We start from the raw sequence: 19,029 nt of genomic DNA on the forward strand, positions 1-19,029 counted from the left end.
CTCCAGGCCAGTGGAGAGAGGGTGAGTTTAACAATTGCTAGACCAGGGAAACCTCAGCCTGGTAATCCTGTCCGAGAAGCAGGAACTCACAGCAGCAGCCAACACCAGTCCCAGTCGCTCTATCCCAGCAGGCCAAGCTCTCATAAGGTGAGGAGGTTTTTTTGGTGGTTGTTTTGTTTAATTCATGCCAACCTCAAGGGATCATTGTTACAAGCTGATTAAATTTAAATAAAGGCCTTTCATGTATCAGTCATAATTCAGTAAATTGGTTTTTCTGGAAAAATCTTATATGAAGGCTCTTACAGTGTTGGAAAAGGTGAACGTAAGTGCTTGGGATATGAAAGGTACATGGGTTGCCACCTTAAGACATTGACCGGCTGTCTCAGTTTTGCAGCCACTGGAGGTAGTTTCGTGGCGGGAAAGGTTCCTCTCAGGTGTTGACAAGAAGTGTGTGCTCTTCCAGAAAAATACTGTTTGTTTAACCCTACTTAAAGTTAGGTTTATCTTGGGCTGCTCATTTACATGTAAGCGTCGGTTGCATGATTGGAAAAACCTGATGAAGACACGATCAACAAGTCTGTACTTAGCAGGCAGGCTCGTTGCCTACAATAACAATTAAATATGTGAATATTAAACACATGAATCATAAATTTTATAGGCACATCTTTTTGTGTTATAGCTTAGAAGACTATTATCCTAAGTCATTTAAAATTCCCATAGGTTGAGCTTTGTCACTGCTTCCTCAGAATCTGTATCTCCGTTGCTTTTATAATATATTCCAAGGTCATTTGTGCCGAGAATTCTGATGCCATCTCACTTTCATTGCAGAAATCAGAAGATGATGGGTCTTTAGCATTCCTCATACTGTTATGCTCACTTGATTTTGTGAGTTCAGTTTGGGGTAGGCCAGAAATTTTTAAACAGTGATACGACGCTCACCTTGTTAAGTGAAAATGTAGGCTACAGATGAGCTTCCAAAAATCATTCTACTTAAATAAAACCAAATTGCTTAACTGTGAAAAATTATTTATTGATCTGCTCAAAAAACAGGAATTTCTTATGCCCTACTACTGCTCTTTAACATAAGTACACCCTTGGAGGGAACCTGTCACTGGTGTCCTATAAAAGCATAGCTGAAAGACACAGCATTTTGGCCAAGCAAGTTTATCTGGTCCTAAGCTAAGCACAGACTTGTCTCTGGCCTTTGATTCAGTTAATATATTAAAGAAATTATAACCACAGACTTTGTTCTCATTTCTGAATAAGACCCAAAAATTTTTGAAGGGAACCTATAATTTTGCCTTCATAATGATGACTGTGAAAAAGGGAACAGGAGCTATTGTTTGAGCAGGAGTTTTGAATCGATGTTACTTCACTTAGTAGTCCTTGCTTTATTTAAAAACTACTTAATTGTTCCAATATTCATGTAGAGTACTGTGCTTATTTAATCCTATTTATTTGTTTTGGGCACATGAATTTTTCTGTCATCTTTAATTCTTATTCTCTTTCATTTTAAGTGGCAATGCTGAATGTATTCTTATTCCAGGTCCTCTGCTTCCCTGGTTGGTTAGAATAACCACCTGGAACGGAACGTGTTAATGTAGTATTTACTCCTAATTCACTGCATTCGCTGTGTCAAATCCTGATGTAAAAAAACAAATCTCTTGGGGCAAAAGCACACACATACTCTACAACAGCCTGTTCAGATTATAATCATTGTCAAAAATTAAAGTGTGTATTGGTCTACTCTCATGGCCTTCAGTGGCTGCTTAGGTAAACATTGAGGTGGTGTTGAACCCTTAGGAAAAGTTCACTGAGTATAATTTGGTATTTAAAGTGATTCCTGGAGGAAAAGTGCATATATTTCAGCCATCCAAAGCAATAAAACAGGGACCATTAATTGGTTAAGTAAATAGCTAAAGGCTGAAACTGCTTAAATAAATACACTCAATGCTGAGTTTACCTGCGTTGTTTTCCTGTTGAAGTTGTGTTTGCCCAGTTTTGAAGGACACTAGCATAAATTTCATACCTGTAGATAAGAAACTCCCTAAAGATGTTTACAAGTTTCCTACAGTCATGACATTCTCTAGGAACTTTATGCAACTATGGCAAGTATTTCCTTTGATAAAGTTTCAAGAGTATGTGAGTTCTGGGACCAGAGAAGGGCAGACAGGCCTGGAATTCAGAGATGTGGTAAACAGCATTACCAAAGTACACATCAGCTCTTTAATACAATGCCATTAAAGGAAGTGCTGTAATTCTGTAGATATAAGTCATATTCTCATTATTTATATTGTGACCTACAACATCCTCTTAATAATTGATAAGTGTTAAAATCTTTTGCGACATTAGCTTCCAGTGTTACACTTACTGAGATACCTGTGTGGGTGCATGTGTATAATATGTGAACACAGGAAATCACACTATATGCACATATACATAATCCTATTAATATGTCGTATACATAATTTAACATGCGCCTTGTACATGCCAAGCCCTAATACATACTAGATATTGCTAATTTAGTATTAATCTTGTATATGTACACTTTGTGTCTGTAACTGAATTCTAATAATAAATAATATTTAAAAATTTTTTTTCTCCCAGGAGTGTGTCAGTACTAATTAGCCACAGATGTCAGTAAAAATGGATTTTCCCTGAAAATACTGGTCTGTTGGAAATGTATTTCCCTGTCATTAGCGTTTTTAAAAATTCCGCTGTCGCCTTTGTGTTTAGCTTTTGCTGCAGGTTTTAAAGGTAGAATTGTGGTTGCTTCACCGCTGAGCCCTCAGTCCTGGTCAGTAAGGAGCAGAAGAGACGGAGCTGTAGCTTTTCTCTGGCCGTTAGCAAAATCAGCACTTTCCTTTTGTCAGCTTCTTTTCTGTCAAAGAATTAGGGAGAAAGATAGAAGTAAAATTAATTGGCTTATCTTCAGACTCTTAAAAACATTATTTACTTTTACAGAATCGATCATATCTAATAGCTCAATATAATTATACAAACGATGTGCTTATTTTGCTTTGAGGTTTTTTTTAACATTTTTTAATTTGAATTTCTGGGAACTTTTTTTTTTTTTAAAGAAGATTTATTTATTTATTTGAAAGGCAGATCTACAGAGAGGCAGAGGCAAAGAGAGAGGGAGAGAGAAAGGTCCTCTATCGCTCATTCATTTCCCAGATGGTCACAGCGGCCAGAGCTGGGCCAAACCAAAGCCAGGAGCCAGGAGCTTCCTCTGCGTCTCCAATGCCGGTGCAGGGGCCTGAGTTCTTGGGCCATCTTCTGCTGCTTTCCCAGGCCATAGCAGAGAGCTGGATCAAAAGTGGAGCAGCCGGGACTCGAACTGGCACCCTTAGGGGAAGTTGGTGCTGCAGGTGGTGGCCTTACCCACTACACCCCAGTGCTGGCCCTGCTTTGACTTTCATGTCAACAGTCCTGAGTTTTTTCAGTTGCATGGATGGCACATGAGAGCACAGTAGTCCAAAATACAACATTGACCCACAGCGTATCTGTTTTCAGTCCTAACTCAAGGCTAAAAAGATAATTACTATCTAAATGCCACAATAAGGGGTGAGCCTTTGGCTTGGTGATTAAGATGTCTGCATCCCATATCACAGTACATAGATTCAAGCCACTCCTGGCTGCAGCTTCCTGCTGATGTGCACCCGGAAGGCAGCAGTGATGGCGCAAATATTTTGGATACCTGTCACCTATATGGGAGACTGGAATGTGTTTCCAGCTCCCAGTTTCAGCTGTGGCCCAGCCTCAGTGGTTACAGGTATTTGGGGAATAAGCCAGCGGGCTCATTCTCTCTCTGCCTCTCTCCTCCTCCCTCTCCCTCTCTGTGTTTCTCTCAATTAAATTTTTTAAAAAAATGTTTAAAAGGGATAAACGCCATATAAGTTACCTTAGTCTAAGCAAATCTTTACTTCACCCCTCCACTACTTGTTATCCAATAATTTTTTTCCTTTCGTATTTTAGGATCTCACTCAGTGTGTTACATGCCAAGAAAAGCACATTACTGTAAAAAAGGAACCACATGAGTCCCTCGGAATGACAGTGGCCGGGGGCAGAGGAAGTAAGAGTGGTGAGCTGCCCATCTTTGTGACCAGCGTGCCGCCCCATGGCTGCCTTGCACGAGACGGCAGAATCAAGAGAGGTAAGACAGGGTGGGGAGCAGTTTCACCACCTCTTCTCCCTTAACTCACATTTTTACAAGAATATCTACAAAATTTTCTATAAAATGGTTTTTTTTTTTAACTTTTATATAATGAATATAAATTTCCAGTGTACAGCTTATGGATTACAATGGCTTCCCCCCCCCATAACTTCCCTCCAACCCGCAACCCTCCCCTCTCCCGCTCCCTCTCCCCTTCCATTTGCATCAAGATTCATTTTCAATTCTCTTTATATACAGAAGATCAATTTAGTATAAAGATTTCAACAGTTTGCACCCACATAGAAACACAAAGTGAAACATACTGTTTGAGTATTAGTTATAGCATTAAATCACAATGTACAGCACATTAAGGACAGAGATCCCACATGAGGAGCAAGTGCACAGTGGCTCCTGTTGTTGACCCAACAAATTGACACTCTAGTTTATGGTGCCAGTAACCACCCTAGGCTGTCGTCATGAGTTGCCAAGGCTATGGAAGCCTTCCAAGTTTGCCAACTCTGATCATATTTAGACAAGGTCATAAAAGACAGAGTGAGGATAGTAACCAATGATCCTAAGAGTGGCATTTACCAGGTTTGAACAATTATACAGCGTTAAGTGGGGAAGAGGACCATCAGTACACACAGGTTGGGAGTAGAGCCATTGGTGGTAGAGTAGAGGTTATGATTACAAAGGAAGGAGGCCCAAGTGCACTAGACAGGGCCTAGAACAAAGGACAGAGTCATTATTAGAGGAGCTAAGAAAGGTGCTGTATAAGCTACAATTAAGTTTTCTGATTTAGAGGCAAATAGAACCTGATAGAAGGGGCTTGATAATAATCTGGTGGGCTTTAGGCCTTGTAAGTTAAGAGGCCCAGACCTATCTATCTCTTCACATGGGGTATATCCTAAGGGAGGTGTGAACCTCCTAGGGGAAGGCACTCTGTTGACTTTCATTACTTGGCTGGCCTGGGAGGAGAGCTGGCCAGGTAAAGGCAGGGGGCATCTCTAACAAGAAATTTACAGTTCTGCCTGCAATGTTGCTGACCCTACTTGACCATCCCCTCAGCTGCAGTGGTCACTTTGGAAGTTGGGCTGAGTGAAGGGCTTTTCAGCTTAGAGCCAATAAGATCTGTGGCTCTGACCTGGGCATCCTTCGACTCCAGGGCAGGTCCATTTCCAGTGATCCAACTCTTGGCAGAGCTGCCAGGGCTCTTCACAAGCTGACTTCTGCTGAAGCCCAGGCTTACCACATTGAAAGCCACTGCAGTGGACTGGCCTGTTGGGTCTCCTTGAGGGCAGATCACTGTACAGATCAGCCATTAATAGGCCTGCCACCCATTGCTTCTGATGCCGAGCTTTCTTTTCCTCCTGGTTTGTGTTAAAGCAGACCAGAGGATGCAAGTCAAGGGAGTGCCCGTGTCCCATCTCTAATCTTCGGTGGCCTGAACTACAAGTCTATAGTCACAGGCATGTTCTGTAGTAGTTTTTCTAAGGTAGACAATGCCCATGAGGAAAATTATATTCTCACTTTAAAACTTTCTTTCCCTTTGGTCTGAAAGGGAGGTTTTTTCTACTTACTGTATACTTCGCTGATGGCGAAGTGAATCTAGCTATGAGATTATTATTTGAGTTCTTATTTTGGCTATGCTATTGCAGAAAAATGTTAGTCATCTCTTTTATAAGGTCTAAAGATTAAATTGTGCATCCTACAGATTTCTTCATAATAGAATTAGTTTCCTACCTTGAAGAGAATAGAGAAATGAAAGAAGAAGTTGGGCTTAGAATAGAGAAATGAGGGAGCAAGTCCTAGATCGCTTGCTGACAATAGCAATATCACATGAATACTTAGCAAACCGTTTCAACCATTAGATAACAACTTAAGAAAACATTTACCAGAAGGTCCAATGCCTTCTATAAATTTTAAGAATCATGTATTTGAAAACACCTCTTAAATATCTAACATGGTGTAGTTTGTTTAGCCAGTAAACTTAAGCACAACCATCTAAAATGTTTTTAGTTTCTTTCTACCAACAAGTCTAAAACATATGATACACAGATTCAGGTCCCACAAATTAAAATGTATCTTTGATTGATTTTAGCAGCTTAAATTTATGGACAATCTTATCTATAAGCCATTTAAAATAAAACTCTTAATAAAATTTCCCCATGTGGACATACAATATGTACACACATATAATATAGCATAATAGACCAATATAGCAATTTTAATAATAGCTTTTAAAATCTTTAACTCTTTTTGTAGATTGCCAATTGATTTGAATTGCTTTTTCTTTTTAGTAACCTCAGTTAACCATACTTTCTCTCAGTTGGTACTGTTAATACATTATTGGCTTCATCTGTTTACAGAGCCATCCCAAAGTACTGAATACAATAAAAGTGGCTGGAAAAAGTCCATAGGAACCTATAGGAGGACAGCTAAACACAGAACCAACAACGCTTTAGTTTTATGAGCAGCAGATCATATATAACTGTGGATGACAAAAGACTTTAAGTCGCCATGTTTAAAATTATAAACTCATCAACCAACAAGAGGCACTTGCTTACTTCACAGTATTTTTGAAGCACCTGTAGGATTTTACAAGTATTTAACCCTTTAATCCTCTGGGGCTTTCTCATTAAGATAACTATCATGTCTAGTAACACAAGATCATTAGACTTTTTAATTCTCAAACATTTGTATTAATAGCATTTTCCATTATAGAAACTTAAAGTCTGGTACCACATCACATCTTGACAGTATTTCTAATATACTCCAAATAGACTGATTAGTTGGTGTCTCTATAAGATGAGAGACATAGGTCCTTCGATTTTTTCAGTTGGGCCCAAACTGGAAAAACCAAAGTCCAGGATTTACTGGAAATTTTAGAGACCAGATTGTTTGAAACTTTGATTTTTTGAATGCCTGTCAAGAATGCCAAGAAGGCTCAAAATCCAAACTATCTGGTTGAAATAAGATTTCTTAAAATCATGACATAACATAGACCAAATTTGATCATTGTTACAAGGTGATTATTCAAATTTTTGAAAAAAGCACATATTTAAAAATATGGAACGCTTCACGAATTTGCGTGTCATCCTTGCGCAGGGGCCATGCTAATCTTCTCTGTATCGTTCCAATTTTAGTATATGTGCTGCCGAAGCGAGCACTCTTTTTCTTTTTATTCTTTAAACATCCTTGTCATGTGGAAACAGACAGTCTTTCTGTAAGGCCAGAAAAAGACCTAAGGCAAGGGAACATTGCCTAACCTTGACAGCTGTCCTGGAATTTCTTTTTCTTTTTTCTTTTCTTTTTTTTTTTTAATATTTTACTTATTTGAGTGGTAGAGTTACAGACAGTAGAGGGAGAAACAGAGAGAAAGGTCTTCCATCCGTTGGTTCACTCCCCAGTGGCTGCAATGGTCAGAGCTGTGCCAATCTGAAGCCAGGAGCCAGGTACTTCTTCCAGGTCTCCATGCAGGTGCAGGGGCCCAAGGACTTGGGCTATCTTCTACTGCCTTCCCAGGCCATAGCAGAGAGCTGGATTGGAAGAGGAGCAGCCAGAACTAGAACCCAGCGCCCATATGGATGCCTGTGCCACAGGCAGAGGATTAACCTACTGCACCACAGCACCAGTCCCCCTGGAATTTTCTAACAGTTACTCAGACTGTTGGATTATTTTATCTTGGAGAAGATCATCTAAGAGACTTACACAGGACTGGCAATATGATGTAGCAGGCTAAGCTCCTGGCTGCTTCACTTCCCATCCACCTCCGTGCTTATGCACCTGGAAAAGCAGCAAAGGATAGCCCAAGTGCTTGGACGCCTTCACTTACATGGGAGACCCAGACAAAGCTCCTGGCTCCTGGCTTTGGTCTAGCCCAGCCCTGGCCATTGTGGCCATTTGGGGAGTGGACCACCAGATGGAGGATTCTCTCTCTTTCTCTGTGTCTCCAACTCTCTCTGCATCTCTGCCTTTCAAATAAATAAAATAAATCTTTAAAAAAAAAAGAGAGAGATATTTACCCTCCCATATTTATAAAAAAATACTATTCAGCTATAAAAGAGAATGGGGCACTGACACAAGCTATAGCATGGATGAACCTTGAAACATGACACTAAGGGAAAGAAAGCCAACCACAGAAGACTGCCTGTGCGCTGAATCATAGGAAATGTGCAGACTAGACAAATACGTAAAGACAGATCAGTGGTTATTCAGGGGTAGGGAAAGGATGGAGGAATGGATAATTCTGAAAGCATGGTGACAGTGGCACGTCTATGAAAATACGAAAAACCAAAAACTTATGTTGAATGGGTAGATTGAATGTGTGTGGATTATACCTCAATCCTGTGCTTGGAATGCTTCTTCCCAAAATTCATGTTAGAAACTTCATCCCCAAATTCGTGTGCTGGTGGTGTTTGGAGGTGTGGCGTCTGGGGGGTGATTAGGATTGAGGGAGGGCCTGAGGGTGGAAACCCCCCCCCCCCATAATTTTGTTTCCTTGTTGTTTTTTCATGTTTTCCAAGTTTTCTACGATGAGAATGTTTCACATTAATAATCTGAAAAAATACATGATAAATTGAGAATAGGAGATTTTCTGTGGACTTTGTAGCACAGATACCTACTTCCAACAAAACAAATCTTTTTTTTTCCTTCTTAGCCTTTTATATAATCCTCATTGCCCTTGTTTTATTATATTATTTGGCAGAGCAACACTTTTTATTCCTCAAAAAAGGGCAGATATCTAAATCACTAGTTTTATCTCTTTGTGTGGGCCCAAGAATATCTTTTTGCAAATACTCATATTCCGGCACGCTTGCCCTGAGTGAACAACACAGGCCGTATTTATATATGGAACTGCAGAGGTGCTCCAGGAGCAAAAGATCAAATTGTTTTTGAATTGCAAAGAACTTCAGAAATCTCCAAAGCTAGCTCAAATAAGAGAAATGTGCCTTGTGTACTGGACCCATACACAGCTCAACTCAGGCTAAGGTTTGAACTTCCGGTCAGTGGAAGATGTCAGAAGCCGTACTCTTTGCTAAGTGCTATGACATCATTTTAAATTTGTGAGTGGATTCAGAATGTTTCCTGTGAATCGGGTTTTTCCTCAGCATTGTAACATTTACAAAGAACCCTTGGTAAAATCCTCATCTGCCTTGTCTCGGTCATGGAGCTACCCTTTCTGGTTCGCGTACAAGCCTCCAGGTTCGCAGGAGTCCTCGCTGGGAGGCTCAGCCCATTTCCTCGCTGCTACGTTTGAACAGGTGACGTGTTGCTGAACATCAACGGCATCGACCTGACCAACCTGAGTCACAGCGAGGCCGTTGCGATGCTGAAGGCCAGCGCCGCCTCCCCTGCTGTGGCCCTGAAAGCGCTCGAGGTCCAGGTGGTGGAGGAGGCAGCCCAGAGCTCCGAAGAGCAGCCCAGCACCTTCAGTGAGAACGAGTATGATGCCAGCTGGTCCCCGTCTTGGGTCATGTGGCTCGGCCTTCCGAGGTACTCATAGCTGTCCTGTTGTCTTGCAGATTAATCCTAATTGCAGTTTTGATCAGCACAGCCACTTGACCCGTTCTGACCGAAAGCCTTTAGTTTGATAAAAACAGCAACATCACGTCAAATCACAAAAGCAAGGAGCCTTTCTTCAGGTGTTAGAGTTAATAAAAATAAAGCTTCAGAGACATACCTGTTTATAAAGATGTAATTCTTTACGTTACATTCCCTAATAGGAATGTAATCTTTTCCTTTCCTCTTAGGGACCTCACCAGGGTAGCCGTGAGGTTGCCTGCCCAGAAAAGCTGTCGTTTACCGGCATTGATTTTGAAATATGCTTAGGTGGCACACTCAGTTTTCTCCAGAAGAGCTAAGCCAGTACTTAGGGCCTTGCCCCATCTTACAGACCTCTCTAAAGCTCTTTTGAACTCTCCCTAAGGAGTTTTTGCTGGGCACATGTGTCTCAAAGCCAAACCGTTGGTATTCAAGAGCAGCTGTTCCACCATTACAAGGAGCTCACTGCTCCCATCAGTGCCTAAGAAGACATTGTGCAGCTCGTTGACTGCGGGGAGCCCAGCAGCAGGTGGGGGGCCTCCAGACGCCTCCCTGGCTGCACACCCCTCTTCAGGCTGTTGTGTTATCTGGTGTTGAGACAGGAAGAATGCATGTCGCACTTATTTTTTCATTCCAGATCAGTTTCGATTGTCACTGTATGTAGCAATCCTAAAACTGAACTCTGAACTTTGACTTTTAACCTTGGCTGACAATTACTGATTTCTTTAAAATAAAAATAGGCAATAAGAATGCACCAGGTTCTGAGCCATTTGACTTACGTGGAATAAATTTAAAGTAATAACTAGCATTTATGTAGTACATGATGGCTTATATAGTACTTTTCATATAAAGAACCAGATAAAAGCAAGGATATTATTGGCTCTCATTTGTTGATAGCCTGAATTATCTCTGAGTTAAAAATAAAGGGCAGATGTTGGGCCTGGTGGTGACAGATACCTGCATGCCATATCAGAGTGCCTAGGCTTAATGGTCCTCTCCTGTTGTGCCAGTCTAACTGTGGCATCAGCACACACACTGACTGCTGTGCACACAGCATCTCCCGGTGTAGCAGGCAGAATAGCCAAGGTTTCAGGAGAGGCGCACAGAATAGGAAAATCTATTTTTTTTTAAGTCAACCATACAGAAAAAAAATTCCTCTCAATAAAAGGCTGCGTTGCTGTGGCTTTTCCAAGGTCTCTGTGATAGGCAAACCCATGGTCAGCAGCCATGGGTCCTCCCCTGGGGAGCAGGTGGCTGCCCCAGGAGTGGTTTCAGCTCTGCCTTCCTGGAAAGGGAGATTCCTACTGCAGGTTGCTGGGGGGCGCACCAGGGAACTGCTGGCTTGGTTGCTGTAGAAGATGCAGAATAATGAAACTAACCTACACTGCCCCTAGAAATCCAGGCCAGCTCACAAGCCTCGCTGAATCCCCTTTCTGAGAGCCCTTTCTTTCCAGGGACCTGGAGAAAAGACCAGGCTGGAACTCGTGTTGGGTTATGTATCACTTTCCAGAATCAGCTTGCTTGCTTTCTTTTTTAAAGATTTTATTTATTTATTTGAGGGGTAGAGTTACAGACAGAGACAGAGAGAAACAGAAAGGTCTTCCATCTGCTGGTTCACTCCACAAATGGCTGCAACAGCCAGAGCTCTGCCAATCCGAAGCCAGGAGTCAGTAGCTTCTTCCAGGTCTCCCATGCAGGTGCAGGGGCCCAAGGACTTTGGCCATCTCCTGCTGTCTTCCCAGGCTGTAGCAGAGAGCTGGATCCAAAGGGGAGAAGCCAGGACTAGAACCAGTGCCCATATGGGATGCCGGCGCTGCTGGCAGAATCTTAGCCTGCTAGACCACAGCACTGGTCCCCAGAGTCAGCTTTCTTAAAACACCTGTTAAGAGGTTAAAAACAAAACACCTAGAGGCCCAAGATCAAATTTCACCTGAAACTGAGGATATTTATTTACCATAGGTTCCTCCTCTGTATCATGTAGATGGGGTTTTTTGCTTAAGTTTCTACTTGCTACTTGTTCCCGGGTCCATAAAGCTATGGGAGCATAAGTGAATTTGATTTTATTTCTGCCTCCCTGCACAGCGCCCTCCTGGCAGTAGCTTGGAGTAGCAAATCAATGGCATGATGTAGAAAGGAAAGGAAAACCAGATATGTTTTGTTAGCGTTTTCCAGGTTGAGCCTCCTGTTTTGGCAAGTAGAGTCCCCCTTAAAACAAAAGCATTGCAGGTGAAGGAGGAATGAGCAGTTAAGTAACTCCTTATCTAGACTAAAGGTGGACCTTGTGGTGTACCTGCCACAAAGGGGGAAACATATGTCACACCCTTCTGGAAGCTACATCTCTGGTCATTTTCTTTCATTTGAGTGCTGAAATCAGTAGTCCTGGGACCCCTCTGTACCACCATGCCATTACTCTTGTAGATAGCAATGTGTGTTAGAATTGAAGACTTTGTCCACAATGCAGTGAGCAAACATAGGCACAGAAGCTTTTGTACAGAGTTTTGAGTTATAATTTGTAACCAAGTTGATTTAGGCACCTCTGTAGGTGTGTTTGTATATATGTTTTCACTTGGGGAGACTAAAGAGTTGGAGAAATTCATGTCTACCTAGGACTGCACCTGTGCTTTCTGGAAAGGAGGTTGTCAAAATTGTATATTCAGAGGGCAATAAAGGATCTTTTTTTCCTTCCATCAAGAGTGGTGAGTGTATAGGGCCAGCATTGTGGCCGAGAGGGTTACACCACCTCCTACAATACCGGCATCCCATATGGGTGTCCATTCAAGTCCCAGCTGCTCCACTTCCATTCCAGCACCTTGCTAATGCTCCTGGGAAAGCAGCAGAGGATGGCCCAAGTGCTTGGGCCCCTGCACCCAGAGGAGGCTCCTGGCTCCTGGCTTCTGCCTGGCCTAGCTCTGGCTGTTGCAGCCATTTGGGGAGTGAACCAGCAGATGGAAGATCCCTCTGTCTCTCTCTCTCTCTCTCCTTCTCTGTCTCTGTAACTCTGCCTTTCAAATAAATAAAGTAAATCTTAAAAAAAAAAAAAATGCGGCAAGTGTAGCATGGGAGGTATAGCAAAGGTGATCTGGCTGTAAGAGCCTCACGTTTGTTTTTCTTCATGTTTGTGTTTGTCTGTAGTACCCTTCACAGCTGCCATGATATAGTTCTACGAAGAAGCTACTTGGGAAGCTGGGGATTTAGTATCGTTGGTGGCTATGAGGAGAACCACACCAATCAGCCTTTCTTCATTAAAACCATTGTCCTGGGAACCCCTGCTTACTATGATGGAAGACTGAAGTGAGTGTCGCGCTAGTGAAGGATAGATTGGTGTCTGTTGTGCCAGACGCGGTGTAGACCGGGGGGCAGTACCACGCACAGCCCTGTTGTCCGTTTTTATAGATAAACCGTGAGTGTGACTGACACGTGCTCATTTGTGGCCTCATCTGTGACTGCTTGTGCACCCCAGCGGCAGAGTCGAGTCCTCATGCCAGACACTGTGCAGTTTGCAGCACCTAAAACTTAGCATCGGGCCCTCAATGGGGAAAAGTTTTCCAGCCCCTGATCTAAGCTGAAGTTTCTCTTTCCCATCTTGTCTCTGTCCATCGCTGATAGGACCTGGGCCTGTGTCCTTCGGACACATTCCGATGGGACAGCCCGCTTGAGTCAGGTGCAGGCCATGACTCTGCTTTACGTTCCTCCGCAGCGATCCTCTGTGCCTGACAGCGTGTTTACCCAAGCCCGGTGAGGGTGGGATTCTGTGGCTGTATTGTTCTGTCCTCAGCAGTCTTACTGTGCTTTTCTTAGAGTAAGAACTCAATAAATCTTGGGTGGACAAATGTGCAGAGGCTTCCAGTATGCCAGGCCCAGCGCTAAGTGCTGTGCGGGCGTTATTTAATCTTCTTAACAACAACCCTGTGAGGTTAGTGTCATTACTATTCCTGCTTTACAAACTCGATAACTGAGGCTTGTCCAGGATCAAGTGGCTGAAAGTGGCTGGCTGGCACGCAGACCAGGCCGTCTGGCCCCAGCGCCTGGCCTCAGCCCTCTGCTAACTGCCGCCACCGGGCAGACGGCACTTGTCCTGCCAGCCACAGCCACTTTTCTTTTCCAAAGCTTGGGCACTAGGAGAAGAAAGAGAAGGTGCCAAGAAAATGCCTCCACCAGGGGAAGAGGCTGTGTGTTAGCTTAACGGCTTCGATTCTAATGGAAGAAGCGGTTCTTAAGAAGGAGACGCTGACGTGCTGGACGGAATCCTGCACAGCTAGAGCGCTACCTGTCCTCCAAGAGAAAGTGGCCCCCACACACTGCTGTGATGAGTCAGGCAGGAGCCGTGAGCTCCAGGCCAGTCTCCACTGGTAAAGGTGAAACATCTTCTGTCTAGGAAGAGCAGGGGAACACTGAGCTGCTCCTCCTCTTAGCTGTGATGCTCAGCCAGGCCTCGATCAGTTTGTCAGTGTACATTCTGCCCACTTCCAAAAAGAAATTAAAGTCGATATCACTGAAACAGCATATTCATTCACATTATAAACTGAAGACCAGAACTCCTAAGGCTACATAGGATCATTACAGCCATAAGGCTAGAAGGATCCTCGGATTCACCATCTATGGTCATGCTGCTTAGAAAGCATTGAGTGCCAATAGCTGGAAGAAGAGGAAGTGTGGGCCTTATTCTCAATTTAGTTCCACCTTTGGATGTGTGAGCTCTGAGGACAAAAACAGAAATACAGTCAGAACAATAGCCAGTTCCCTTCAAGTGCATTATTCGTTGTTTCTTTAAAAGAGGGAAATTATTCTGCATGTGCTTAAGATGTCACCTGCCAGTTATGGGAGTAGATGGCCCAAGGGGCACAGGTTGGTTGGCAAGGGGAAGCCAGCATGGGCCTCAGAATCGCCCCAGATGGCTCTCACAGTAAGTGACATTGCAGTTTTCATCCTAAGCAAATCTCAACCGGGATAATGTTTTTAATGCCATGGAAATGGTAACGTTCTGTTTCTGTCTGTCTTTGTCCAGGTGTGGAGACATGATCGTGGCCGTGAATGGCCTGTCCACCGTGGGCATGAGCCACTCTGCATTGGTTCCCATGTTGAAGGAACAGAGGAACAAAGTCACCCTGACAGTTATTTGTTGGCCTGGCAGCCTTGTATAGGTCTTGGAAATCGGCTGCCAGCCTTGCATCTTCCTTTTTCAGGTTTTTGAAAGAAAACCATTTGGTTTCATTGTGTGTCTGGTTCCACACTACTGGCACAGCTGGTACACATGGGGCCAAAACCCACCGTGATTGTCCTTCTGTTTGTACTTCAATCATTTCTGTTAGCTCCGAAGCAGTCTTCCTCTCACCTTTATAGCTTGTGTTTTTAAAATTCAGACAATCAGTTGTTAAAATATTACTACAGTAGTGAATGAAGCCTCCCCGAACTGTGACCCGGCGAGCTGATGAAAGAATTTCTGGTGGCTCTGTCTTCAGTACGAGTCACACAACAAGTTACATATCCCAGGACAGGCATGCTGTGAGTGCATGCCTTTCAAATTCGCGTGATAACCATTTGCCATTTTTCGTCAGTGCCAACATTTCAGAACTTCATCCTGTTTATAATTTTTCTGGTATGTGTTATTCCTACTTTAATCTCTCAGTACTCAGAGATGATGCAGATGTAAGTCTGATACCACTAAATAGACTTTAACACAAAAATAGGGAACTATTATTAGAATAGTAGAGAATAACAGATGTTATCCAATGACAAAGGAATTTAGAAGGTAATGATAGTTTAGTGCTGGATATGGTGAAAAGCTGTGTTTACTTGAATAGTCCCCAAGCATTAAAGATTTACTTCCAAAGGAACATTTTGCTATGTGGGAAAAGTTTGAAGCAGTTTTTGCTAAAAATCATTTCTAGGGTTTGTATTATACTTACCAGCAATCTTGGCTGGACATGTTTTTGTGATTTATGCAATTAAGCTAGATGATAAAGCTAAAACCATATTGCTGTTAAATACACAAACATATATCGCAGCTAAGTAGAAAGGAGACCTCTTTATTTTACTCGGATGAGAGTCTTTCTTGAGTGTCTTAGAAACCCTTATATTTCCTATTATTTCTTATGAGCCTAATTGTTTCAAACAAGAGACTAAGCAGTTCTGTTTTTTCTCTGAAATCGTAGATTTTAGATGTTAATGTCTTTGAATCAGCTATTGGTCACTAGACTATTTCATATTTTTTTAAATACTATTGAAATCTATGGCCTATTTTGTTTGTCTTTATTCAATATGGTTGTCCTTTGGAGAACACATAAAGGAGTAAGAGAAAAATGTTTTCACCTTCTTAATAATTATGCATACTTGAAAAAAATGTTTCACTTAGAAACCTAGTTCAGAATCTGAACTAATTTACAAGTGACCTCTGTAATAAATGGTATTGATCGTCAGAGAATGTATTTGAGAATACTACCGTGTTATGAAGCATGAACACTTTATCTTCAGACTTAGCAACTGCATTGCTGGGGTTAATTGTATCCGTAGCATGTCACTCACTGATTATTACAGTTTTTATAATGACTTTTTAAAACATTTCTCTTTGGAATAAATAAGAAATTAGCAACAGTAATTGCTACCGACTTCTATCCCTTAGTTGTGCTATATGGTCAGCCCATGACCAATATACAGTAGAGTGCCCCATACAGTATATTACTGTTATGTGATGATTGGCTTTTGAAGCAATTGAATATTGAAGTGCTCTGATGTTCTAATTGACACGGAACAAGATTTCTTTCTGCTCCCCAAGTGGAATTTTGTAAACAATTTTGCTATTTTTTTAAGCTGTTTATAAAGATGTGTCATTTCCTAGGGAGGGGTTGTCCATCAACAAATATCATAACTACTACTTACATTCAACCTGGTGGTATAGTGTTTTGAAAGAAGACTTTTTTTCATTGTTTTTAATCATGGAAATCTTGGAATCAGCTTCAGTGTTTAGATGTTACAACAAAAGACTACAGCTTTTGGTAAGAATGATATTTGGTGACGGAAGCTTGTTCATAATTTATTATTACTATTAAAGTACTTGGATTTTTCTCACAGGTAAATATTTTGATTTGTTCTGTGCCTTCAGTTTAAATTATTTCAGGATTTTTCAGATGTGTTTAAACAATGTTGTGATAATCGTTCAGGATGGAAATAAAAGTCATCCTTTCCATAAAAGTGACCCTTTCTTCTCAGAAAACAGCAGATGTTAACTCAACTTCTGATCCTCAGGACCACAGACCCACCTGCGTGTTCTCATTCCTGTAGACAGGACCCAGAGAAGCTACTGGCACGCGTGATTTTTACCAGCACAGCACCTGTGGGCGGCAGTGTGCAGTATCCGTGGCTGCTGAGCACCTGAAATGTGACCAGGGCTCGGTGTTGGACCCACAAAGTCCACCGTTAAAGTTTGACTTCACCAGTTGCTCCTTAACATACTCTGATGTGGCTCTGGAGCATTTCTTCATAACGCCTGATCCCTTCTTTGGTTATCCAGCGTGTCTTCCATTTGTCCAGAGTTGTTGATAAGCCAGGCCACCAGCATAGACTGCTGCCCCGCTCACAGGCCAGCAGTTCGTGAACTGAGTTTTTTCTTTTTCCTCTGCTGGGGGAAGGGAAGGTTTCAGCCCCTGGGGATCCTTAGTAGGTAGCTCTTTTGCCATTTTCTAGTGTAAATCTGTTCCATTTAACCACACTGCCAATTAATTTCTATGGCAACACAAGCTCTTCAGAAGGCAAGTTGTGCATGTATGTGTAATACCTAATATCTACAAAGTGCCTGAAATAAGAGAGGCTAGAACTTGAATGACATGCAAGCATAAAAGACTACCATGGGCGCTGCTTTGGAGACCCGGTGCATCGCGGGTGGCAGAGAGCGTGCCCTCTCCCAGGAGAAGGTTGGCTCAGCTCAGGGTGCAGCTGACTGGGAAACACTGGGAGATTCTCCACCTGGACACCCACACACACCACTTTGAAAACGGGCTGTTTCACACACTTGGACCAGTGCTCACCGTGTTCCTTGAATCCAACCAACCACAACCCCCTTCTGAGGTTCCCTGAAGACTGACCAAAACAGTCAAGTTAGAAAAGTCTGTTGCTTAGACTGGGGGAAGAGGAGCGGCCATTGTCCAGTGTCCTGCTTGTAAGGGTGGGGCAGCTGTTAAAGATTTTATTACCTTTGCCCAGATTTTATTGGAAATTTAAATCTACAACCTACTCTGCAACTAATCTGAGGCTGTCTCAGGTCATCGACTCGTGCCTGAGCCTCCCCACCAGCAGACCTCCCAGGGGAGTTACACTCCAGCACGGGTTGGTAGGGTGGCCCTTCTCTGCTCCCATTCCTTCCCCGGGGCTCGGGCCCTCAGGATGAGGGCTCAACTCCTTGCCAGGCCTCCCAACAGCCCTGGACCAGACGCCTACTCCTGAGGTCCAGCTTGTGCTAAGCTAAATGGGCACCAGTGGAGGGTGGGGGGTGCTCACTGCCACAAAACTCACTCTGAACAAAATTAGTAAACGTTTGAGGAAGATGAGATCGCGCCACCTCTCCTGTCATTTCGAAAGATGGGATGTCCTGGTGTCATCCAAGTCCCCACACCCAATATAGTCATTTCCCCCGTGGATCCCAAATCACAGAGCCGTGGAATTGGAAGTGCCCTTTGACTTATTAATTAAAACAACTTTTAGGGGGCCAGCGCCATGGAGTAGCGGGTAAAGCCACCGCCTGCAGTGCCAGCATCTCATACAAGTGCCAGTTTGAGTCCCGGCTCCCCCATTTCCTATACAGCTCTCTTTTATGGCCTGGGAAAACAGTAGAAGATGGCCCAAGGCCTTGGGCCCCTGCACCCACGTGAGAGACCCAGAAGAAGCTCCTGGCTCCTGGCTTCAGGTTGGCCTAGCTCCGGCTGTTGCAGCCATCTGGGGAGTGAACCAGTGGACGGAAGACCTCTCTCTGCCTCTGCCTCTCTGTAACTCTGCCTTTCAAATAAATAAATAAATCTTAAAAAAAAACTTTAGAGGGTGAATGTCTGGCCTAGCAACTGAGACACCATTTGGGACACCTGCATCCCATATGGGAGCGCCTGGGGTTGAGTCCCAGCTCTACTTAAGATTCCAGCTTCCTGCAGACCCTAAGAGGTAGCAGGTGACGGCTTCCTGCCACCCACACTGGAGACCTGGTTCTCAGCTTCAGCCTGGCACAGTCCAAGTCATGGTGGATGTTCGAGGAGTGAACTAACAGGGGAGGGCTCTGCTTTCTGCCTATCAGAGAAGTAATAAAGTGACTTTCAGAGGTTCCTCTGAACTCGGACTTCTGGTCACCC

At 43.1% G+C, this 19,029-nt stretch overlaps 1 protein-coding gene and 1 non-coding gene across 5 annotated transcripts in view; one reads left to right on the forward strand and one right to left on the reverse strand.

Moving 5' to 3' along the window:
- The window catches only part of LNX2 (ligand of numb-protein X 2), a 96,428-nt gene extending 79,435 nt beyond the window's left edge, over nt 1-16,993 (forward strand). For all 4 annotated transcript variants that reach the window (XM_062194438.1, XM_062194441.1, XM_062194439.1 and 1 more), the window contains 5 exons: nt 7-147; nt 3,979-4,156; nt 9,421-9,652; nt 12,833-12,991; nt 14,706-16,993. In XM_062194438.1, coding sequence (XP_062050422.1) covers nt 7-147; nt 3,979-4,156; nt 9,421-9,652; nt 12,833-12,991; nt 14,706-14,841 — 846 coding nt within the window. In that variant the 3' untranslated portion in view covers nt 14,842-16,993. The remainder of the gene's footprint in view (nt 1-6; nt 148-3,978; nt 4,157-9,420; nt 9,653-12,832; nt 12,992-14,705) is intronic.
- LOC133762614 (U6 spliceosomal RNA) lies at nt 7,220-7,326 on the reverse strand. The gene has a single exon (XR_009866288.1). It is a non-coding gene; the product is annotated as a U6 spliceosomal RNA (small nuclear RNA).
- Nucleotides 16,994-19,029: the final 2,036 nt, after the last annotated feature.

Source organism: Lepus europaeus, chromosome 6 (genome assembly GCF_033115175.1).
Source record: "Lepus europaeus isolate LE1 chromosome 6, mLepTim1.pri, whole genome shotgun sequence".
NCBI classification, from domain to species: Eukaryota; Metazoa; Chordata; class Mammalia; order Lagomorpha; family Leporidae; genus Lepus; species Lepus europaeus.